We start from the raw sequence: 26,068 nt of genomic DNA on the forward strand, positions 1-26,068 counted from the left end.
GCTTGTTCTGGTGCTTTTGACTGTATCATATGGTCCTCATCAGAAGATGAGAACACACAAGAATTTAGAACAAACAACTTGCTGTTTCTAAGGTTAAGAATAAATTGTCCAGCTCAATTTTCCAGGTCTGTGTAGGAACACAAGTGTTGCTATAGAGCCATGAATGAACAGTGGGCACAATAGTAAATGGTTAAAGGACTGTACTTATATAGCGCCTTTCTAGTCTTTCTGACTACTTAAAGCGCTTCAACTACATATCACATTCACCCCATTCACACACATTCATACAGTGATGGCAGGTGCCAACTGCTCATCAGTTGAAAGAAACTAATCATTCACACACACTCACAGCAATTTGGGGTTCAGTGTCTTGCCCAAGGACACTTCGACCCGCACGACCCGCTCTACCACTAAGCCACTGTCGCCCCATAATGACTCTACAACCTTTTACAATAAATAAGTTGAACATATGAGAGCTTTAATGAATGCATGAAAATCAGAACCTCATTGAGGATTTTCATGTTAATTGGGTTTACAGGGAGACATCCCACATGAATTTCCTTTAATAATTTAGAATTATGTCCACATGGAAAATACAGGACAAAATACAGTATTAACAGCTGATCTAGCTAGTTAAAAGTATTCATCCGAGCATGTAAGACCATAAAAAGATTAATTATAGATCAGTTGCGACATGCATTTCTCTAATCCTTCAAACGTTCAGTCCTCTGTGAAAGGCGTCTTCCTCTGGGACAGCACCAGATCCTTGACTTGTGGTGTTAGGGCCATGAGCTGTGTGCGGACGCTCCTGGCCTCCTCATCCTGCTCCTCTGCTTTATCGGCCTCGCCCTCGGCCGCCTCCTGCTTTCTGCTCTGACTCTGGCTCACCAGCTGTTTCACCACCAGGCTCTGGTAGGCAGACAGCAGCTGCTGCTGGTCCTGCAACAACACATGGACGCACACAAACATTTCAGCAGTTTAACTCACCAAACAAACGCTCTATTACACTGACTGCGGCAAATGGAGATTACCCACAGCTGCTGAGTCTGAAAACTGGCTTTAAACAATGCTAAAATGAAGCAGAGTGTTGCTAACATTTGCTGAAGCATTTAGACCACACTGAAGCACAAATAAACATGTCTATTATGACTGAGTTACAGCTGCACTATTGTAGGTTTTCATGGAAATACACACCTGTCTCTAGATCCCAAACTAAGGTCGCTACACAGGAAATCCCTCCCATACCCCTAACTGAGATGGTGTATATTTGACCTTATTTGCCTAAATTAGTTTCATGTTTTTGCTTCTGTCACTGGGAGAAAATCTTCTCTATGAACAGTGATGAAGTGTTGAAATGGTGGATCAAAACTTAACTAAAAAACTTGACCAACCTGGAGCATAAAATGACCATATTACATTTGTGAGTGGCTGACTGGGTTGTTGATCAATACCACTTGCTCAATGATAAGGAGCTGAGACTTCTGACTAAACTCTTTCTGGTCCATACTGCGTTTGGGAACAGCCCTCTATCTCAATATATTTGCTGCAGATGGTCGAATCAAACCCACAACCTGTTTAAGGTTGTGTTAAAGCTTAGCTTCGGCAAGATAATGACAATTTTTCATAAAAACCTTTAGATACTTTGTTAAGCTGTCCTGAACCGTCCCTTAGTTATGCTGCTATAGGCCTAGACTGCCGGGAGGACTTCCATGATACACCAAGCTCCTCTCTCCTCTCCCTCTATATGCATTTTTATCCCATTAATGCATGTTACTAACTCGACATCTTCTCTCTCCTGTAGTTTTGTGCTTTCTCATCTCTCTCCTCTCTCCTTCTGTCGCTTTCAGCAGGTATTTCTGCCTCCGGACTTGCAGAGTCTGGATCTGTGATTGTGGGACACCTGCTGACCCCGTGTTCCTGCTCGACAACTGCTACTACAATTGTTATTATTAGTCTTATTACTATTATTTTCATTATTATTCCTATCACTATCATTCCTATTATTATTTCTTTATTAATATTACCACTACCAATACATTATTATTAGTTTAAAATTCTAGGTGGAATTTGCATTGTTGCATCTCTCTCCCTCTCTCTCTCTCTCTCTCAGATGGCCGCCCACGAGTCTGGTTCTGCCCGAGATTTCTGGAAGTTTTTCCTTGCCACTGTCGCCAAGTGCAAGAATTGGAGCTATATAAATAAAATTTAATTAAATTGAATACAAAGACTAACTTTGGAAGATATCCACTTGATTTGTCTAACAGACTGCTGTAGCCTCATATTAACCTCAGTTAAACTTTAGAATGTATTTTTACAATAAACGAGGACTGTGGTTTTTTCTCCACTGCCATTAAAATCATGTTAGAAAGGGATCGCTTCACGGCCAGTGTGAACAGGAGTAATGATTACAGCAAGCAAAAACTCTTTCAATGTACAGTCCAGATGGGCCTGGGAGTATTGTTTTAAGACAGACTAGAGAAATGTGAACCTATCCTTTAATGTTCACATCCAGTAGCTACAACTTGAAAATTAGACAAGTGGCAAAAACCCTCTCTGGCTTACCACCTGCAAACATGGCCATTGTTATGTAACAACAATATGCTGATCAGCAAGTACAGCTTTTAGCCACATTACTGAGTGTGGTTTATAACACTCAGTAAGTCAGTGAGTGTCAGACATACTGTGGGTATTCGCCCCGTGAGGGTGCCGATGATCTGAGGCACGCAGCGTCCAGGAGCGTGCAGCATGCAGTGGGTGCTGGCCTGAAACTGCAGCACACTGGTCAGGTGGAGGACCAGAGCTGGATCCTCCGTCTCCTTCAGCTGCTCAGTGAGAGCCTGACGGTGCAGGAACGCTGCCTGTCTGGATGACACACATTCACACACCTCAAAATTAAACACTAATAGTAAAAAAACAAAAAAAAAAAAAAAAAAAAAAAAACGTCCAAAATTAAAACTCAGCATTTTCATTACCTCTCCTTTTTCTTGTCTCCCTTCTTTAGCATGAAGCCACATACCTCTGCACAGGTCTCTATGTTGGTCAGGAAGTCTTCAATAGTCTGTGAAGAACAAAAAGTGAAAAAGTTTCCATCACTGTATATGAGTTTTATCCATTAAGCTAAAGCGACAAGCTGATGATGTAACTGACAGGAAACATACTTACTTTGCTGTTCAGGCAGTTGTGCAGCTTCATGAGAGGTCCTTTGGTCTCCTCTGACAGTTTGCCCAAAATCTTCACTCTGACCTGAGGCAACACATCCGAGACATTAATGATGAAGTCCAAGCTCTAACAAGTCCCACGGTGCATTTCAAACAATGACACACAGTCCTAATTAACTCTAACTTGATTTAAATGTGATCTCAGCTCTTTGCCTCTCAGGCTGATCATCTCTTCCTGGATTTATTTAAGGGTACTGAGAGGAGACACAGAACAAACCAGGAGCTTTTTCTCACCTCACTGGTGATGGTGCTGGGATTCTCCACAGACATCATCAGGTCAGCAGCCAGGAAGTTGACCAGGATGTTGGTGACATCTGTGCACAGGGTCTTCAGGACATGCTTGGCAATGTGGACCTGGGTTTCATCTGCATGATCAAAGAATTTCCATTAAGTTAACTTATCCTGTGCTGCTCCCTTTATTTACAGATTTATGGCATAGTAACATAGTAGCATGTGTGATAGGCATGCCATATATTGTTTTAGAGTAACTTAAGCCCCTGTACATGTGTGCAGTTTTGGGCTGTCCCGGACCAAAGTTGACAGTGAAATGTGGTAAAACCTTTGGCTGTCAATTGAAAATGGTGGTCTTACATCACACTGTGATGTGTCCACTGATGGCCAACTTAAACCTTTGAGGCAGCCTATGTCGAAATTCTGGTCAGAAGATTAGTCAGAAAATTAAGACAAAATTCTCACAATGTGACTGCTGCTACAATCCACATCTACAAACCAACCAATCAGAATAGCTGTAAACGTCACTATGGCCAAAGCTTGCTTTTTGTTTGGCTTACGTATATTTTTCCATTTACATCTATTTGCCACCAAAGTTCTCATCATTCTTTGGGTGATGTAAACAGGAAGTGTAATGTTCTAGCTACTAGCAGCTCCTGTTTGCACTGTAACTATGGATGTACAGACAACAATCGACATCAACTGGATTACTTTTGATACTGAAAAAACTGAACATTGGAACCTTCTTGAAGGCAGGATTTATTGCAGGACTGTTGTATTAAACTGCATTAGTTTTAGATAGGTGGAACTAATAAACTGGCAGTGTGTGAGTTAAGACTTTGTTTTTGATCAAACAACTATGTCTAATGTCCAACCTGACTTTCATGCTCATGATGATTGTGATACAAGATCTGAAGTTAAAAGGAGCACCTGTTTTTATATGATGTTTAAGTTGTTGCATGTTGTGTCACACTGATTCCAGCGGTATGTGTATGACGTCTGTGTGTTCTGATTTGAGTTATGACTCACCCTTTCTTCTCAGAGGGTTTTGAGAATTAAGGTGCCAGTCATTTGTGATTTTTGATTTGCACTTTAGTGGCGAGAGCAGGATTTACCAGAGAAGAACTTGGTGCCTTTTTCAAAGAGTCGGATGTTGTTGTACAGGTTGGTGATCTCCTCCTGTAGATCCTTCATGCTCTTCTTCTTGTTGGCCCCTGATGGAGAGCTGGTGGAGGACATGAACACTGTCCGCAGCACCTCCTGATAGGCTTTAGTCAGAGGCCTGCAGAGATATGAACAGTGAGAGAATGGACTATTGTTCTCAGTTTTGTTAACAGTGAAACTAACTTTAGACATTGTATTACCTTACTAAATGCTCTGCCAGCTCAGAGAGGATTTCTTCGGGGCAGTCACTCAATCTCTCCTCTAGAACAGCCACGATCTCCTCTTGGGCCATAAAGGGGGCTGCAGTCTGTTTGCCACGATCTTGGCAAAGGTAAAACACAAGATAATTGGTCTCACAGGGATACTACAGTTACCTTTGTCTTCCATGAAAAAAAGCTTAACAACCCAGGGGAGAGATTTCTAGCCAACCAGCCATTACACTCTTGTTACAGTAAAATGCCTCACTGAACAGGCTTAATGTGCATATAGAGACATTATGCCCTGTGAAGATAAAATAGCTTTGTGGCTGTGACTGTACTTTGCTGTGAAGGTCCGGTTTCCTCATCGCTGTCCTCATCTTTCCTTCCTTTCTTCTTGGTTTTACGAATCCGGATCTCTCTGGCGTTGCCTCCTCCGCCTGCTTTCACACTGCCACTACCCTCTGGGAGAGAAACAGTTATACAGATATGATTATATATATATAAAAAATCCAAAAACAGCACCCTTCCTTAGTCTATCAAATAACAGATATGCATGTGAAAGTAAGTGCTCTCCTGCTGGGCTGGCTTAGCGTACTGCTACAGCAGAGTGCACACTACGAGACTTTTCAAATCTCAGAATTACTGTGGTGCTTACATCACAAGACATTTTTGTCCCAGTGTTGTTACAGTATGGTGAGATAAGGGTGCACAAACTACATAACTGATCACAGACACGGTGCAAAAAGCTCAGACTGGATTCAATTATTGTGATATTCAATGAAACCACTCAGAAAGTCAATGTTAGGGTGGATTGTGCTCGTTTTTCAGGTGGAGATGTGATGCATTCTGCCTCAAACAAATGTGCCGCATGTATCAAACAAAAGAGCAGGCGTAAAAATAGCCCAATGAATTTACACAAGCCACAAGGAAAGTAGGGATGGAGAAAAGTTCAATTACCTCGTTCTAAATTCTTAAAATGACATACACATCTCTCATAGAACAATCCAGAATCTACCAATATGTAAATGTTTTTCATTTCAAAAAAGTTTAATTTTTGGACATTATGTCTCCTACTTCACAGAAAAGGATTCAAGTTTCCACCTAACACCTGTGTACGTTGCATACTGGACCACGATTGGCTCTAAAGTAGGTATCACAAAATCATCTCATATGTCTACGTGTTAAACTGAGATTGAAGGTGAGAAGGGAAACTTTCCCCCTTCAGAAGATGAATGTGAAAACAAACTCTGTACATACATCATTATGCACAGTGAAGCTCAAACATCCAAGTGATGGAACAAGAAGAAAAATGTTTGTGCAGAGGGGAACTTGAACGAAAAAATTAATAATAATTTAAAAAACAACAACTAAAAACTGTTTCCTGGAAAGAATTAGAACAAAATAATGTTAAATGTCCTCAATCCAAATTACTACAAGAAAACAAACAGAGGGAGGGGGTTGTTTTTTGTGTTGTGATAAACTTAAATCTGAACTTGATATTTAATTAATTGTAACATCACTACAGGCTGCTACTGCAGTCTTAATTGTTTGTTACTGCATTCATCTCAGTATTCTAGTGAGACATCAGCTGCATCAATGCCATCGCCACCTCCACCTGCTGCACTCAGAGCTGCTGTCCACAGGGCTTTAATACCACACAGAATGCAATTTAATATCTGTTTCACCATCAGTATATTACAGTATTTCCCAGCAGTACATAACAATAATTCTTGATGAAATACTTAATTAAATTAATCTGACGTGGATAAACAGCACAATATGTATGGATTAACAAATTTAAAAAAAATTGTTCATTTAAGTTCAAGAAGCTTGTTTAATGACTATTATTGCATTAGTAATATAATTAATTAGTGCCTGTGGCCTGCACTATTTTAAATGTGGCTCTGTGTGTATTAGAGCTGCAATGATTAGTCAATTAATTGATCAATCGACAGGAAATTTACTATTTTGATAATCAGCAAAAAGAAGACAAAGATTCATTGCTTCCAGCTTCTCAAATGTGAATAATCTCTGGTTTTCTAAACTGAATATATTTTAGTTTTGGACTGTTGGTTTGACAAAACAAAACAATTGAAGTCTTGTGGTTTGCACTAGATTTTACAGTTTGCCTGTGTGTGTTTAGTCTCAGGGTTAGGTGGGGAGCATTCAACCAACCTGTAACCTTCTTCCTGCGCTCTGCTTCTCTCTTTTCCTTTTTAGAAGGTGCAGAGCTCTCTGTCAGCATGGATGTCTGCTTCAGATCATCTTCAGTTATCAGAAACACTGGATTGTTCTTGACTTCCTGAGAGCCACATCACAAAAAACACAGACACTGTACTTCCAAAGTGTGTTATATTTCATTTGGGCATTTTACTAACTGGCTCTACACAGGAGTTTTCTATGGAGATGTGTGACAAAGGAGGTTGTACCTTCTGAGCTTTCTGCTGCATGGCTTCATCGAATAAAGAGAGGCAGTTGCTGATGAACTTCTCACTGACGACGACTGTGCCTCCCAGCACTCTGGCAGAGGACTGGACATTAGTGTTTCTCATAGCCTGGTTGATCAACATCCCGATGTCCTCTGTTGACAGGCAGCTGGGCAAAATCGGCTAAAAATCGGGGAAAGCGTGAATGAAAAACAGAGGTAACTAATATTTTTAACAATTTGTGTAAGGACAGGTAAAGACAGAGCTGCAGGACAGAGCTGTGTGAGCACCTGTATGTCAGTCCATGTAGCAGAATTGACAGCTTCTTCCACAGAGGCCTCCACTTGGTCGACCAGAGCCTGACCCACACAGGCTGCTCTGAGGAACAGCAGCTTGTTGGACTTGAAGCGCTTCTTAATGTAGCTGGGGGAGTCTGGGATCCCCAATCTGACCAACGCATCAAACTCTGCAGGAGGAAAACTTCATCAGTTACATTTAGACTACAATACATGCACATCACACTACTCTAACCCTACATTCACACATACAGATTCAAGCAGTAGAGGTGCTGCCATTCATTGTGAATGAAACTTCTAAATAACATCAAGGCACCTCCCCTGTGATTTAAGACTCAGAAGTATCCCTGCAGGGCGACCTGGATAAGTTGAGAAACGTTCAACTTTATACAAATACATTTACTTTATACATTGATATGTTGGATTTTATTTCCTAGGCTAAATGTGTTCTTTAAATTAATAGTGGTATCACATTACAATATCATCATCAATAGGTGCTTCCCTTTTAAAAAATGTAACGCAGCAACATTTACTCAGAGTACATTTTAATTTACCCACGCTTTCCCTTTTACTGGGAGGAATTTTACAGTGGTAATTTTTACTTTTCTTGAGTAAAATATCCTAGTACTAGTACTCTTTCTATGAAGGACACGGGTTAAAGTCAAAAGCATGATGAAGCTGTGTGTTCAGAAATTGAGAAAATAAGTACAAACATTTGTGCCTAAACTTGCAAATGCCCTGTTGATCAAAAGCTCCAAAATAAAGCTAATAAAGATAAACTATCCTGGCCAGAAGAACAACAAGCCTCTATTATGATACATTCTGGGGTGATACACAGCCTCACCCAAGCACAGAAAATTGTGTACACAAGGTGAAACGCTTTCTGAGCTTTCACTTATTAGGTCATCAAACTGCCAGCCGCTGACGTGGATAAGAATAAGAAAAGTGTGGAGACTTTTGATGCAGCAGCACTATTTATTGAATGTGTGTGTTTAATGTTTTAATGTGCATGCTGTAAATATGGGTAATAATCAGTCCACAGCAGAGGCTAAAAATGAATCTATAGTTAATTCACCAAGTAAAAATTTACTACAGGATGATAAAAGTAAAGATGCAGAGCAAAAAGATCAATCTGCCACTATCAGGCAAGCAGGGTCAGAGCTGCAAAATCAGAATGTCCCTGATCCTACCATCACAATATAAGGCAACCTTCTCTCCACGCATACCAGCTGGAATTATGGGTATGCACAAAGGTTGGAATTTTATGTTCCCTTTTACTTCGCTCATGTGTGAGTGGACAAAGGCTGAATGGCCGTATGAAGGGGTGTTTGATAAGAATAAACTGCAAATGGCTGAAATGAATGTTAATCCAAACAATGTAAATCCAGCCAGGATTTCAAATATATGAACGAATGTATGACAGTGTGGTCCGCAGTGGCTTATCAGCATTGTGGTGTGGATGAGGATGACAAACACTGTGAGTGGGTGTCTGATCAGGGACATCATAGAACAAAGCTATGCTAAACATGTTGCATGTCATATGTCCATGATGGAGGCTGCAAACCAGAGCTGCAGAGATGATGAAAATACACATCAAGCTACTGATATTAGGCTGATTTTAGTGAGTTTCCAAAGACCAGAAGAATCTGTTACACACTTTATCAAAAGATTGTAGAAGATGTGGAAATCAATTGCAGGCATGAAAATGGAACAATGTGAACCACTACCAGTACAAACTCTAATGAATTGCTTATTGCCTAATATAGCAACTATCCTTAAAATCAATGCTTTCATTAGGCAGACAAATAAATTTTCAGAGGTCAAACATAAACTTGAAGTCTTAGAGAAAAGTGGTGTTTTAGACGAAGGGAAAGAACAGCTGTCCTCACGATGGTTCAGATTACAGCTGAGGGAGAGGCTCAACAAAACCAGGCACAAACACACAGGGACAGGAGAAGAGATACATTAAGTGTCATAAATGTGGAAGAACTGGACATTGGGCAAGAGATTGCAGGGCCAGACAAGATTCTCACAACCGATGTCAGCCAAATTATCCGTATGACCGATCCAACAGATTAGAATATCAAGCGCCTAATCAACAGAACATGCCTCAATACCCAGCATTCATGCCTCCTCCGTCTCACACCATGGCCAGTCCGCACGGAAATCATAACAATGCATAGTGATGTCAAGCAGAAATCAGTATTACTCCTGTGTTGCAAGCAAAATAAATAAATAAATAAAATTGTCTAAATGTAAGGTTGACAGTAGTTATTCTTTCTACAGTTGGTAAATGTGTAAAATGTGCATAGTTGTTGCTGGAATTCCATTGATTGAGCCCGTACCAAAGTTCAGGCTGATATCAAATTTAATTCTATTGAGCTGTTATATTTTTTGATTTTTAAATTCTTCAGTGAGCTTTTAGTAGATGCTTCGTTTTCTTTGATTACTGTGATTTACTGTATTTTTGAGGATTTGGAACTTCTAGATGATAAATTGTTTCAGGTGGCTCAGTTGTTGTTGCAAACATCTAATGTGTATGTGATTAAATCTGTGGTTAAATTTTTTTCCGTCAGTCAGTCCCATACACTTTTAACTTTGAGATGTGGAACGCATGGTGCAGACTATCCGATAACACAAACAGGAACACACATCCCTTACTGCTCCTTTGGATTGTTTACATTCTATCTCTGACAATGAGTGATTGTTAATTCTGCATGCATCAGAGCAAATTTATTTTACTCCTTTCCTAAATTAATTGTTGCTTTCCCTTGGAATTTATTATGGGCTTTGCATAAAACAGTGTTGACGTTGTAATTTTAGCTCCTCCACATAAAATGACTTTGAGACCAAATGTAGTTCTGCCACATTTTAAGCAGTATCAGATACCTCAAGAGAAATAATTGTATTATTGATTGTATTCTAGAACAAGGTGTTCTGACACCTGCCTCTAGCCACTAGTACATTTATATCTCTGAAAGGTAACAAACCTGGAGAATGGTGCTTTGTTCAAGATTTGGAAGCTGGGTGCAATTCCAATTTTGACTGATGTTAATTCTAATTTGGGCTCATCACCTCATGAGTTCAAATTTTACACAGTGGTGTAATAATTCTGTTCAGCAGTATTTGTCTGATTGTCAGTGTTATTTCTACAAAGGTAAAGAGGTAAAAGAGAGACTTTTGTGACTTTGTTGACCTGATGGAGGTGTTTTGCTTCTGATAAAGTATGTAAACAGACTACTCTATTCTCCTCCTGAAATATTTTGACTGACAGAGGTCACAGAGCATCGCTCAGTCTTGGGTCACCTAACTGTGGAAATTTTGGAAGATGGTTGCCTCCCCCTCTCACCAATTCAATTAAATTTTATTTTTATAGCGTCAATTCATATCAGAAGTTAGCTCATTGCATTTTTCCTATAGATCAGGTCTAGACCGTACTCTTTACTCTCACCAGAGACAGAGTTAGTGCCTCTTCCACATAACAAAGCAGAGATGTGCTTCCTCTCAAGCATTGGATTCATGGATGAACTGACATGGGCTTTGTTGATTATGCTGCCACTCTGTGCTCTACATCTGAACCCCTTCAATTAACTGAATGCATGACATCTGCATTCAGAGACTTGAAGGCTGCTCTCACATCAGCACCAGACAATGATCTACCTTTTCAGAGACAAACAGCTTCATCAGGGGCATCCTGGTTCAGAAACATGGCTCTCATTATGGCCTGCTGGCTTCCTATTCTTCTAAGCTGCCTCCTGTAATTCAGGGGATGCCAAGCTGTTACAGCTACGGCTATTGTTATGGACTTCAGTTGTGAAGTCTTTGCTATATCAAATCTGTGTTGCACATTCTGAACACTTCTGTCATCCAAAACATGGCAGCTGCTCCAGGTCAGGTTACAATGTGACCATTCTTTCTTAACTCTGATATTATTTTTGTTCATAGAGCCAAGCTTCACATCCAACTATATAGCTCCCATTGACTAACTTTAAAGATAATTACATGATTGTGAGACACTAGTGATTAGGGCTGCACCTAATTACCTCATTAATATTTTATTCAATCATTTTCTCATAAAAACAAACAAATGTAACAAGAAATAAAGTATGTACTGCAGGGCATTATTCTGAAACAAAAAATATATGTGTCTATTAAAAATATTATATTTGAAAGAATACATTTATTTATTACCCTATTTCTAATTATTTAGTAGTTAGTTAGTAGTAGTTAGTTATTTCTCATGTTACCATTTTAATCCTACCTAATTTACCACCTTATTTTAGTGTTTACTCACAAACTACTTTAATCTGCTCACATTGCTTTTCCCTTCACTTCTCTTTTCCCCCACACACATGCACCCACCTCTGGTCTCTGCACACACACACACACACACACACACACACACACACACACACACACACACACACACACACACACACACACACACACACACACACACACTCCGGGTTGTCCCACCTGCCTCTTTCTGTTTCTCTCTGTGTCTGCAGTGTTGACTGCAGCACTATGTTTTATAAAGTCGCCCGAAAAAACACAACTCCCGTTTTGGATTTTTTTCACCCGCGATTCCGTTTTCACAACAGCAGGGGAGCCACGTGTGAAGGTGGCTTGTTGTTAATGATGTCGCCTATCGAATCGTTTGAAACCAACATGGCACCGAATGACATCGGCAACAACAGGTGCATAAGTAGGCCTACAGAAACAGCAGACTTTCTCTGTGTGTTTCTCTGCAGAGCATGTGCGACTGTCACTGCGACGCACAATATGCAAATTGACATATTTCCATAAATCGATGACATTGATACTGCTGGGTAGCTTCCAGGGAATCAATAAAGTTTTATCTTTAATCTATAATAATACATCAATTTATTTGTTGACTATATCTTGTATCAATAATCTGAATCTGCAAAGTAACTAAAGTTACATAAATGAAGTGGAGGTGCATGCTTTGCCTCCTAAAACATCTGCTTAACGAAAGTTGTAGGCACTAACACATGCCTGTATTTTAGCTAAGGCCACCATTTTGCATAGATCCAACATATGTGTTTTGATTATATGACATCATCTAGTAAACCTATCCAACATTAAGCTCTTGTTACCACTTACTGAAACCTTACCTTCAAAAGTGGCAATAATAAAGTGCGTGGCACACACAGGCAATACTGATCCTGCTAATTAATATTCTGTTTCAGCAACATGTTAGCTTACATTGCTACTAAACAAGCCCTGCTTAACTCATCTCCAACTCAAGTCCTTCCTCCATGTGTTAACCTAGGTTGCACACAGTGTAGGAACATGTAGGAAAAGGGGGGATAATTTGTTCATGGTTTGCCGCTAGGCATCATACAAATCTCATAAACAATAGTGGACAAATGCACAACATGTCAACAAACCAGAACAAAAGACAGCCTCATGAAGCTTGACCAGTTGGAACCACCATCGGGTCCCTCTGTAATAATGCCCAAAACAATGATGACACTGGTCTAAAATTGCAATTTTAAAACTGATGGAATTGAACCAGATGCTCTGAAAGTAAAGTGTGACAGTTTTGTAAAGAGATATTTTATCTCCTTCCTCTTTGTCAGTGGTATAGCAAATTGCTCTGACAATCTGGGTTTGTTTCTGGGATCCTAACTCATACTGTCCTCCATCCACCTTCCACACAAGTTAATCTGCGCGCAGTTGGGGAGGGTTCAGAAACACCCAAAGATCCAGAAAGTCTACCTCCCCTGAGGACGGCTCTTAATCAACTCCTGGGGTGAGAAGAGACTGCTTGTGGGATCGTGGGGGTAGACAGTGTGATGAGGCATTTCCATCGGAAGAGGATACAATATTGGAGACCATGGAAATTTTTACAGATTGTTAAATTAAGTAATTAACAATATCAATGAATGCCATGTCTAAGAGACTAGAGTGACTGCAGAATAACTAAATGGGAAGAAGTCATAGTACACTGAACCCCAAATTGCACTGATGAGCAGTTCTGCCATCAGTGTGTGAATGGGGTGAATGCGATATCTAGTGTGTAGATATGTAGAGTGGTCAGAAGACTAGAAAGGCCTAACCTAACAGAAAGAGGCTATCCATCCTTTTAAGCCAAGAAATTTTGTGTTTGGGTATTGGGGTTGTGCCTTTTTTTCCTCTTAGATGGAAAGGTCCATACCAAGTGCTGCTAACCACGAGAACTGCCCTAAAGGTGGAAGGAAAGCCAGAATGGATCTATGCCACGAGGTGCAGGAGAGATCCAATCGAGGGAAACAAGTGCACGGTGCCAAAAAGCGGTTGTGGCCAGCAATGGAAGGAGGAATGCCCCCGTGCAGCCATGCTCCATCACAACTTGGCACGGGTGCCCTCATCCACAGGGGTGACAATGTGAGAGGATCCCCAGAGGGCAAGGGCTCAGTTGATTGCGACACTGACACATATCCTAACCTTTCACACGCTAACCAGAGTGCTTGGACAATAGCACCACTGAGGGACGAAATTAACCTTACAGAAGAGGACAAAGCTCGTCACTGGACATCAGAAGAGAGCATTGTGCTTTAAAGATGTAGTTTAATGAGACTGCTAATTTAGCTATGCAAACGATGGTGGATTATGCCAATAATGAAAATTGATCTAACTGTTGAGTTTGTTAACAATTGCCATTCTCATCTCATTCATGAATGCTAAATCCAATTCCATTCACCAAATCAGACTGGGAAATGTTTGACTGGTATGACTTGGGTTGCTCATTTCATGAAAGGTTGGAATTTCACAATGGATGGCCTGTACGATTGAGTGTAAAGATGTCCTTTGCATGGACATAAGAGGACCCATTATTTCAATGTCTATTATTTTTCCATTTTGTTTTATATTATTCAATGTTTTGATCTTATATTGATTGTATTTGTTCATTTTGAGTTGTTAAATAACTATAATTGAGTTTAAATCAGTTTATCACCTTTAAATTTGTTTTGATTTGTTATATGTTTGTAAGATTTAGTTAAATCAATGGGTGCTTTTGGGATTTTTCCTCTTATTACCATTTTGGAGTTTTTTCCTTCTTGCACTGTGTAGGGAGAGTAGCTAGTCTTGCGTGAGTCTTTTACCCTTTTAGTGGCCCTTTTACAGCAAAATTAAAATAGGACCCAGAGATTGACAGAGGCTACAGATCGCATGCTTGCTTGAGGCAAACTTTTACCACTTTGATTGACATGATTGGACAATAAATCCATATATTCAAGTAAGGACAACTGAGGCTGTTCGAGTTATTATTTTATTCAACACAATGAGGATCCACTTCAGCAAAATGTTTCTTCATCATTTTTGAAATGGGAAATGTGTGAAAAGCTGATCTCCGCTTCCCCATTCAATATGATATAACTTTAATGAGCTACCTGGACTTGAAAACCATCAATCATTAAATAACTACTATGTTGTGTGCCAGTATAGCGGCAACGGGAGAAAATAACTGTCCAATCAGAGGCTAGCTCCAATCCTTCTAACAACCTGTACCATATACTACAGGCTGCTGCTATCCCTCTGGTCCAATCTCATCACGTAGCCAAAAGAAGCAGGTTGTAGCTTAAAGTAGAATAAATGGTTAGCAACAGAGCCTGACCGATATTTTTGAGACCGATACGATACCGATTTTATAGGAAACATTCACCGATTACTGATATGGCGGCCGATATAGTGAATTTTTGAGCTTGAATGAAAATAGACATTTTCTATGTGTACTGTGCACCGATGTTGTACCAATATGCCTATGTAAAGGTACTCAGAAGGCTGCTTTCTTAAACAAATAACTTATTTATTAATATTTAATATTTTTCAACATGTTAAATAATTTAACATATACATTGTCAACCAATTCTAGAAATGAACAATGAGAAAATAAAAGAATAAATAAAATAAAATAAATAGCTAAATAAACATCAGCACTGTTCAGTATTAGTCAGTAGCCGAAGTAGCAGAAAATGCCATGGATAATACTCAAATAAAGTACAAGTACCTCTAAATTACCTACCTAGTACCTGTACTAAAGTACAGTTCTAAATGTACTTAGTTACATTCCACCACTGCTCTCTACTAAACCACATATTCTCTACTCTATCAAGCTATGAGATTCATGTTACAGCTTTGTTCCGATTCTGAACCATTATTTCAATGAACTCTGCTGTAGCAATATTTCGCTGTTAATGTAACAGTCACAAACATTAACTCATGGTTCGCTGCTGCTGAGTCAAGAGATAAACAGCGCCTCTGCTATAATTTGATTTGTTGGGTCTCTGTAAATAATATTATATAGAGTATGGTCTAGACCTGCTCTATAGGAAACGTGCAATGAGATAACTTATGTTATGAATTGGTGCTATATAAATAAAATTGAATTGAATTGAATAAACGTTCAGAGGAAACGTTCAACGTATCCGGTGAAAAAAACAGGCTCTTGATGTTATTTATGCATTGCATCTCAACAACTAGGTAGCAACGTAGTGTGAAGTCAACACTCAACAGACTCAAACCACCACCACACCATTGTCTGCAGAGCTGCAGAATGATGGAGATGCTCTGATGCTTACCTTTTAATCTGCTACTGATTGACAAACTATAGCTGGCTAGCTACCTCGCTAACACAGCCAACAGTTGTGATAAGCATAAGTGATGTGACGGTTGTCAGGGACAGTGTTATATTGGAGTTATATTGAAAGGGACAAATGATGGGTTCATTGTTTATTAACTTCCCAGCAATGTATTTCACAAACTAGTTAGCAGCTTACTGTGAACACACCGCTCTGACTCCACTACGTCTGCTCAGGTGTGCACACGGCACTCTACTACATGTGCTGCGCGGTGCTGACAGTATTGTAGCGATAGCAACGGCCCACATTTCCCAGCATGCACTGCCTAGTGCTGAAAGCAGTTTGTTAAGTTTGCTGCCTTATGTTCCAAAATGAAAATTTTACTTTTTGTTAGTGTTTGTAATGTGTCTGTTCAGACCATGATGGCATTTTTGTGCTGGTTTATAGTTTTAACCATTAGTGAGGTGGCTGTTACATTTCTTGACACAAGCTGTATTTTACTGGTATGATGCATGTTCTTGAGAACTGCTTCTTCTCTCTCATTTAACACCCTTTGCTACTGTAGTACTGCTGGCCTTTATTTCTGCCTAATATTTTCTTTTCCTTTCGGCTGTTCCCTTTCAGGGGTCACCACAGCGAATCATGTGCCTCCATCTAAGCTTGTCCTCTGCATCCTCTTCACTCACACCAATTAACTTCATGTCCTCTCTCACTACATCCATAAATCTCCTCTTTGGTCTTCCTCTAGACCTCCTGCCTGGCAGCTCCAACCTCAGCATTCTTCTACCAATATATTCACAGTCTCTCCTCTGAACATGTCCAAACCACCTCAATCTGGCCTCTCCGACTTTATCTCCGAAACATCTAAAATGAGCTGTCCCTCTGATGTACTCATTCCTGATCCTGTCCGTCCTCGTCACTCCCAAAGAGAACCTCAACATCTTAAGCTCTGCTGCCTCCAGCTCTGCCTCTTGTCTTTTCTTCAGTTCCGCTGTCTCTAAGCTGTACAACATCGCTGGTCTCACCACCGTCTTGAACACCTTTCCTTTCATTCTTGCTGATACTCTTTTATCACACAACACACCTGACACTTTTCTCCACCCGCTCCAACCTGCTTGCATTCGCCTCTTCACCTCTTTTCCACAGTCTCCATTGCTCTGAACCGTTGACCCTAAGTACTTCAAGTCCTGTACCTTCTTCACCTCTGCTCCCTGTAACCTCACCGTTCCACCTGGGTCCCTCTCATTGACACACATGTATTATGTCTTACTGTGGCTAAGCTTCATTACTCTGTTTTCCAGAGCAGACCTCCATCGCTCTAGATTTTCCTCCACCTGCTCCCTGCTCTCACTACAAATCACAATGTCATCCGCAAACATCATAGTCCATGGAGATTCCTGTCTAACCTCATCTGTCAGCCTGTCCATCACCAGAGCAAACAAGAAGGGGCTCAGAGCCGATCCTTGGTGCTCACCCACCTCCACCTTGAACTCCTCTGTCACACCTACAGCACACCTCACCACGGTCTTACAGCTCTCATACATGTCCTGCACCACTCTAACATACTTCTCTGCCACTCCAGACTTCGTCATATAATACCACAGCTCCTCTCTCGGCACCCTGTCATACGCTTTCTCTAAATCTACGAAGACACAATGCAACTCCCTATGACCTTCTCTGTACTTCTCCATCAGTATCCTCAAAGCAAATACTGCATCTGTTGTACTCTTTCTAGGCATGAAACCATATTGCTGCTCACAAATGCTCACCTCTGCCCTTAGCCTAGCTTCCAATACTCTTTCCCACAACTTCATTGTATGGCTCATCAGCTTTATTCCTCTGTAGTTGCCCCAGCTCTGCACATCTCCCTTGTTCTTAAAAATTGGCACCAGTACACTTCTCCTCCATTCCTCGGGCATCCTCTCACTCTCCAAGATCTTGTTAACAAACTAGTCAGAAACTCTACTGCCACCTCTCCTAGACACTTCCATACCTCCACAGGTATGTCATCAGGACCAACTGCCTTTCCACTCTTCATCCTCTTCAACGTTCTCCTCACTTCACTCTTGCTAATCTTTGCTACTTCCTGCTCCACACCAGTCACCTCTTCTACTCTTCGTTCCCTTTCATTTTCCTCATTCATCAACTTTTCAAAGTACTCCTTCCATCTTCCCGTCACACTCCTGGCACCTGTGAATACATTTCCATCCTTATCTTCAATCACCCTAACCTGCTGCACATCCTTCCCATCTCTATCTCTTTGTCTGGCCAACCTGTACAAATCCACCTCTCCCTCTTTAGTGTCCAACCTAGCATACAAGTCCTCATATGCTCTTTGTTTGGCCTTTGCCACCTCTACCTTCACCTTACGCTGCATCTCCCTGTACTCCTGTCTACTCTCTTCAGTCCTCTCAGTGTCCCACTTCTTCTTAGCTAACCTCTTTCTCTGTATACACTCCTGAACTTCCTTGTTCCACCACCAAGTCTCCTTGTCTGCCTAATATACAGAAGAAAAAAACTGTTTTGTATTGGCTCATATCAGATAACAAACACGCCAATACCAATATATCTGCAAAAGACTAATATCGGCCGACCGATAAATCGGTCATAAAAGTTGTTTATTGGTCCAGATCGGATAATTAAACTTTGAAGTTGATGTTGCTCCAACACCATTTCTCTTTATTGATCTGTCTGTTCTCTGCTGGTGAAGAGGTGTATCATTCAGGGAACTCAGATACAGTTAAATCAGCTCCTGTATCATTTCCATCACTGTGGTTTCTGTGATTGCCATGGCCACAGCAAGCCGTGACTGCAAATTTAAAAAGTTCAACCATCATTATTGTTTTGCTGTCCCTATTTTTTTATGTTAAAAAGTAGGTCACGATTCTCCAAATCCATGATTCAATTTGATTTTCAGTTTAAACTATGTTAAACAGTACTGACGGCTATGCCATTGTTAGAATATTGTCTATGTCAGTACAAAAGTTCTCTGCTCAGTTGAGACTTTCTTGGTTTCCACAATTACTCTGCAGAATTGGAATTCTGAGAATGTGAGTGAGTGACACCTCGCTCTAGAGTTGCAGCTTTGTAATTTGCCCCAGAAAGTCTGGCATTACCTCCTGTACTCCAGTCCAGAAGAGGCGGCAGGCTATAAACGGTCCAGACGATGAATGGATGTTTAAATGGTGTGGAAGAGAAGACGGATCCAGGCGGCCTAATAAACGGCGGACTCCTCCGCAACCGTTACTGTCGAGCCCAGCTCTTTTAATTTCTATTAATGTTGTGTTTCTCATTACTGTCCTCTACTATTCATCTTTTATCTTGAATGATTAAAACAGTGTTGTGCATATCCCTATATGTAAAGCACGGTGGAGAGAAATGTCAATTTGTAGGTAAGGCTAAACAATCACTTCACAGAGCAACGTTTTGTGTTGTATTGTACGGAGATTTTTGGAGTACATACACAGTCAGAAAAGGAAGGTTCAAAGCTGAAAAAACCCCAGGTTGTAGCAGAAATATGTTAACAATAATAATAATAATAATAATAATAATTAAAAAACCCATACCTAAATATCCATTCTGCTGGAGGAAAGAGTCCACCCAGGCATTCTGTGTTTTGGCATAAATATCAGGGATGTACACAGCTTTGTCCTGCCGACCTCCAACCACGCTTCCTTTTAGGCGTCCAGTATTCACCAACTCCTCCAGGACACCTGGCAAAAGTGGAATGTAACTAAGTGAATTTACTCAAGTACTGTACTTAAGTACAATTTTGAGGTACTTGTCCTTGACTATTTACATTTTGTGCTACTTTGTACTTCTACTCTAATACATTTCAGAGGGAAGATTAAAACTGATTTTTTTATGTTTTACATAAATAAACACATTATAAGCTTTTAAAATAGAACAAATAAAGAACAACACAAAGTAGTTAAAACTAACTCCATCGCGACCAACTTCAACAGTAAAATGCTGCTTACACATTAATGCATCAGTATTAATGAAGCAATTTATCTAATCAGTCACAGGGGCCAAATTTTCTGCAAAATGAGTACTTTTACTTTTAACACTAAGTAAATTTAGCTGATAATACTTTTACTTGTAATCACAATATCAAACAGTGTGGAACAACCTGAGGCACATCATAACCAGTCAAATTAATAACTATCAAATGTCTCTCCTTACAGTACAGAAGATGTTCCTGAAATCCAAATGCTCCAATCATGCTGCTGACAGGTGTTGGCCTACAAAATAAAGTAAAACGGGATGGTATTTAGTAAAACATACAAAACAATACGATTAAGAAGGACATTGGGCATCAAGCAATAACATTTGTATTCTTATCTTAAATCTCTCTTACTTTTTTCTTAAAGGTTTGCTCGTGCTAGTGTTCCAAGTTGGACACACCAAACTCTCTTAACTACATAAACTTGTCGTAAATCACTCGTTTCAGCCTGATGAATGCTACCTGTTCATGAGAAATGGCATGTTTGTGAGATGTGGTGAGTTGCAGAATTGACACCACCAAATTGCCTGTTCTGCTCCGTTTGTGAACAGGTTTCATTCACAAAAATGTTACTAAAGAGTAAAATTAAGAATTTCACACTGCTGACCTTCATGTCCTGCTGTCAGAAATCAGCAGACGAAAACAGAATTTTAGCAGTGTCAGTGGTTGTATTAGGAGTCCCGAATCAATTAGAAAATATTAATGCAACTGTCAATAATGTGTCAGAGGTGACAGAAATAAAGAGGGAAGAGTTTGACATGGATGCTAGTTAGTTAGATGCTAAAAAACATCTTTCTAAAGGAGCAACTTTTGATGGCCCCAGACGCCAGTGTGTCGTTCCCTTCACCCCTCACCAAACTCTGACTGCTTCTTTTTTGTGTTGCCTTCTTTTGTTTTACACCGACATGTGCCTCACTGATTCTGACTTTCACACCTTGTACAATAGGCTCTAAACCTACTTTGCCATTGTTTAATATTCCTTATTGATAGCCAGATATCATAATTTTAGTTTGTCTTGCACCTTTATGTTCCTTAGTTGAGGCAGTGAGGCAGCGGTCGGGTCGAGTGCAGTGGTGACATCATCACCACGGAACTACCTGGAAAAGGTCTGCATTGTGCTCCTTACGTTGTGTGCTTGTTAGTTGGCTGGTGGAGATATTACCACCTACTGACAACGTGTTGTTCTCCTTAAAGTTGTGCGTCAAAGACAGAGTAAGTTAATGTCATTTGTGTCTTAATTATGTCTTTATGGGCAGTTAAATGCCGTTACAGAGAGCTTACTGTTAGCTAGAGTTGAGAGTGGTAGTTACTAGATGTAACTAAAGTGCTACGAGTATGTACACAACCACTCAAAAGTTTGGACTCGCCTGTCACAAAAGCTTGATTCGGTACAGTCAGATGGCTGAGAGGAATACTACTTGAATGGTCTTTCATGCTTTCAGGTTGTAGAAAGTCTTCTTTACAAATAGATGCTATTTTGTATGAAGGGTTTGCAACAAACGGAATGTTTTGTAGATGCACAAAATGCAGTACTATGGTTCAACCAGACTGACACTGAAAGGGCAGAAAGAGACAAAGACACCTCTGAGCAACAGTTATGTTAGTTAAGGATATAAGAAAATCTGCAGTCATTGGTAAAAGAAATTGGAAACTTAGCATTAAAATCTGTGCAGATTTAAATAGGAACAGGTTCCTGTTTCAGTGTCAAGTGCACAATAATGGCTACAACAAGCTGGAATTAACAGGCGTGTTGCTTTAGCAAAGCTATTCTTAAAACTTCAAAATAGAAATAGTAGGTTACAACTCTTGGAATTGGATCACGCAATAGCAGCTAAACATACTATGGACAGACTAATCACAGTTTAAACCTATTAAATCTAACCACTGAGTAGACTGCCAAAAGAAAAACAGGTTCCCAAAATATTTAGTTTTTTATGAATATTTTTACGAGTGTGCTGTTTATATTTGCTCCCATTTTAAGTTGTATGTTAGACTGTATATTCCTGTTCAGATAATGATAGGAGTGTTGCACAATGTACTGTATGTGTAACGTTACTTCGAACAGTATTGTACTCATTGCTTTAATTTCTTTGTTTATTGACAGAAAACCACACATACACCTTCTGAATACAATCATGTTGAACCAACCTTCATTCTCGATTCTTATTCTGATTTCCTGTGTGAGGTTCATGCCTGTGCTTGTACTGCAGAAAGTGCATCCTGGCCTTAAGCAGTGTTCTGGCTGACCCTCCGGGGGAGAGCGGTGATAAATTACGACTGATGCCTTACAATCCTACAACCCAACAGTTATCTCACATACACACCTCATTGCAGTTATAAACTTACTCAATAAATTTCAGTTTGTTATTGCCAAGTTTGGTGTGCATCTCCCTTCTTTGTTACGGCCGCAGCCGGTTGTAACATACTTAAGAGAAAATTGGTGACTGACAAGTTGCCTAAAAACACAAATTGCCACAAATCTGTCGGTACGAGTGGTTCTTGCATGAGGACCAATTTGAGAAATATCTTAATGTTTACCTTGTGATGGCGCTGAAAAGTCCTCGTATCTTAGCTTTGTGACGAGCAACAAAAGCTGGAGTAAATATGACCCCCCTGTTGTACTGGTCCATTTCACCTTGGATAAGCTTCCCAAGACGCTTTGACAACTCCTGAGATATATTAAAAAACATACACTGTGAAGTCAACAAGCAACTTATAAAAAGAAGCTGAGGTCATCGAAGACTGCCAAGAGGAATCAATCATCTCAATACATGACACAATTTATTGCCTAATTTCTTGAAAGATTTGATAAACATATGCAAGTAAAGGCTGGCTGCGGTGTGACTCACCTCAGATAAGAAATCTCCTGGAAGGTCGTAGTTTTTACACAGTTCTGCAATACTGATCAAACCAGCCTCCTGCAGTTTGTCATTCACCTCCTCAGCCAAGCGGTCCAGGTATGTGCTGCACACAACACAAGATAATCAACTTATTTAGAAAGTTTGACAATATGTTCTCAGCATATGTTTTTCATTTTGCTTTTTCGTTTCAGATTTTTTTTTTTCACCTTTATTTATTCAGGGGATAAAGATCTGCATTTTACCCATCAGTTAAGATTTAACGGGTTAGTTTCTCAGAAAAGGATTAAGTCTTTGATTAACTATGTTCATTAAAGGATAACTATTGATTTTTTTGTTTAATCCCTAAGCAAGAAACAGACCAAATGTATTTTAAAAGCAAGGTTCGACACGTGCCATATCAGTGTCATCATATAGAATTTATTTGGGCAGACTGGACAGACATATGGGCAGACTGACTAGCATTGCCTTGGGCTCCAACACTAGTGTGGTACAGGTGTCACTTAATACTCACTCATCAATAAGTTGTCCCAGTACAAGTTGAACCCCTTTATCGGATTTTGCAATGTCACTTGCTCTACTTTCAACATGGACCCAATCCACATTAATAATCTGAAAGGAAGAGGATCAAGACATAGGAAGTTTTAATAAAAGACATATGATAACATGAATTCTGTGTCATAGCTTGCTATTGGCATATGGTACAGGACACAGGTGGTAACACTCAGGGCTCAAAGTAATATTTCAACGTGCTAATACACACCTGCTGGAGGTCTACGATGTTGATTCGCCCTGTGAAATAGAATGACAGGATTTATTCACTGTTATAATGTCCCATTCTAAATATGCCACAGCTGACAATACGCCAGCTGACAATTATTTAGCAATAGTCATGTTAAGTTATTACTGAGACTGACAACAGTGAGTACAGGAAAAGTGATTAAATCCCTAACAAAGTATATGAATGTTATAGGCCTATACCTTTTTTAGGTGTGACAGGTCTTTTTTTTAGCTTGCTTAGTGTGTACATATATATATATATATATATATATATATATATATATATATATATATATATATATATGTATATATATATATATATATATATATATATATATATATATATATATATATATATATATGACAGTATGATTTCTGGAACCTGTATTTCACGTTCTACTGATTGTTAAACTGACCTCCATGGACGTAGAGTTCATCTCGGATCTCCCTGCTGATTTGTGCTGGGGTGATATACTCCTTTCCATCAAGTGTGTGCACCACATCCAGCTTCTTGTCTTGGACCAGTTTTGAAATTATTTCAATGCAATTCCTCTCCGACAGCCTGTAGGTTTACAAAAGCGTCATAAGTGGCGTTTCCAAACTAGTTATAGACGTATGTTTTTGTTATTGCTTACGACAGCTGTTAACGGAAAGGAGACAATTCATAACACCGTTACTTTTGAATGAAAGTTTAATGTTAGCTAAGATTAGCTTTGCTGCTAACAGCTGCTTGTATCGTAAGGTGCAGTTACCTTTGCACTGTGTCAGCAAACTGTGCTCTCTGAAAATCTGCAGCAAGCCGTCGAATTTCTTCCCAGTCAGCCGCCATTATTAAAAGTTTATGTGTTCGTTAAGCATCCACTATCAACAAGTAACTATTCAGCTAGCGTTAGCTGGAGACAGCACCTCTCTGCCTAGCCACACGTCGACATACAGTGACGTAAAACCGTGAGCCACAAGGAACAAATCTTCTCCTCCCACTTTTCCAGTTTACCAGATGCGGTACGAGTCACTATGGCTCCATATTTGACGCCTTTGAATTTCTGAGGTCCTGGGTCCTTGAAGTGATCCACATTTGGACAGGACAGGTAGACTGGAGCTAGAGACCAGTATAAGGGGCCGAACAAGCCGTAATACATTCTGGTCCTCTCACATACATACATTCTCCTTTCACAAACATATATTTTCACTCTCACATTAATTTATTTTCATCCTTACAACCACACATTTTCACTCTCATATGTATATATGTTCACTCACACATTCATACATCTGCTCTCATGCACATGCAGTCAATGTATACATTTAATTTATATATAAATGTATGTAAGAAGAACATTTATGTATGTAAGAGAAGAATGTATACGTGTGTAAAAGAGTATAGTGGAAACGGAAGGAGTATAGTAGAAACTCATTTATTGCGCTGTGATTGGCTGAGAAGCTCGAGGACGGGTCTGAGGGGAGGGGGCAAGGAGAGCGTGATTTACATTTGCATACAGTTCGTTATTCTTCCCGAACCAGCCGTCCGCTCTAAGCCTCATCACCGCAAACCTACGGCAAAGGCTTCCATGAGTTCACCGGGAACTCTCAAACAGCAAGTAAGTCTGTTTCCCTCTGCCGTTGTTTTCTCACATAGAACCGGGCTGGGTTAAAGTTAATTTTTAACTGACGTTATGCTGGTCTGGCAGAAGCCTGCTGGAAGTAGCGCTAGCCACGTGACAGCTAGTGAATAAACAACGGCAGAGAGAAACAGACCTGCAAAACTCACAGTTCCTCTTGCCGCACATCTATGACGATGGCTTTCAGGAGTTCACCTGAAAATCGCAAACCGCAAGTAAGTCTGTCTCTCTCTGCAGTTGTTTGTTGACATAGAGCCTAACGTTAGCTAGCTGTCACGTGGCTAGCGCTACTTCCAGCAGGCTTCTGCCAGACCAGCATAACGTCAGTTAAAAGTTAGCTTTAACCCAGCCCGGTTCTATGTGAGAAAACAACGGAAGAGAGAAACAGACTTACTTGCTGTTTGAGAGTTCCCGGTGAACTCATGGAACACTTTGCTGTAGGTTTGCGGTGATGCTAGAGGCTTAGAGCGGACGAGGGACCTGCTGATTCAGGAAGAATAACTGAATACTGTACCGTACTGTATGATACTGATGTATCATACAGTACGGTACAGTATACATCAGTGATATCTATACACACGTACAAAGGAAATAGGGGCATTACATATTTACTGTTTACATAATCCTAAGGCATTTTTATATTATGTTTGTTTTTCGTTTTTTCTGCCAAATAATTTGCAAAAGC

At 40.0% G+C, this 26,068-nt stretch overlaps 1 protein-coding gene across 1 annotated transcript; it reads right to left on the bottom strand.

Moving 5' to 3' along the window:
* Positions 1-457: 457 nt before the first annotated feature.
* ufl1 (UFM1-specific ligase 1) lies at positions 458-24,864 on the bottom strand. Its single transcript, XM_044168803.1, has 19 exons — positions 24,517-24,864; positions 24,181-24,326; positions 23,748-23,776; positions 23,499-23,596; positions 22,976-23,090; positions 22,665-22,795; positions 20,306-20,364; positions 19,687-19,833; positions 7,530-7,705; positions 7,243-7,422; positions 6,989-7,115; positions 5,152-5,274; positions 4,814-4,934; positions 4,565-4,731; positions 3,453-3,583; positions 3,163-3,243; positions 2,973-3,058; positions 2,682-2,862; positions 458-939 (listed from the first exon to the last, which is right to left on the bottom strand). Exons 1-19 carry the CDS (start codon positions 24,591-24,593, stop codon positions 721-723), a joined length of 2,394 nt encoding a protein of 797 aa, XP_044024738.1. The 5' UTR covers positions 24,594-24,864; the 3' UTR covers positions 458-720.
* Positions 24,865-26,068: the final 1,204 nt, after the last annotated feature.

The sequence above is a fragment of the Siniperca chuatsi genome, linkage group LG16 (assembly GCF_020085105.1).
Source record: "Siniperca chuatsi isolate FFG_IHB_CAS linkage group LG16, ASM2008510v1, whole genome shotgun sequence".
Lineage (NCBI taxonomy): Eukaryota > Metazoa > Chordata > Actinopteri > Centrarchiformes > Sinipercidae > Siniperca > Siniperca chuatsi.

Bases quoted from the DNA above. Each gene is read 5' to 3' on its own strand.
- ufl1 (XM_044168803.1), bottom strand. From the start codon at position 24,593: ATGGCGGCTGACTGGGAAGAAATTCGACGGCTTGCTGCAGATTTTCAG. The intron at 23,091-23,498 runs GTGAGTATTAAG...TGTTGTGTGCAG, and splicing joins CTGGGACAACTTATTGATGA to CACATACCTGGACCGCTTGG. The intron at 2,863-2,972 runs GTAATGAAAATG...TGTGTCATCCAG, and splicing joins GGAGACAAGAAAAAGGAGAG to ACAGGCAGCGTTCCTGCACC.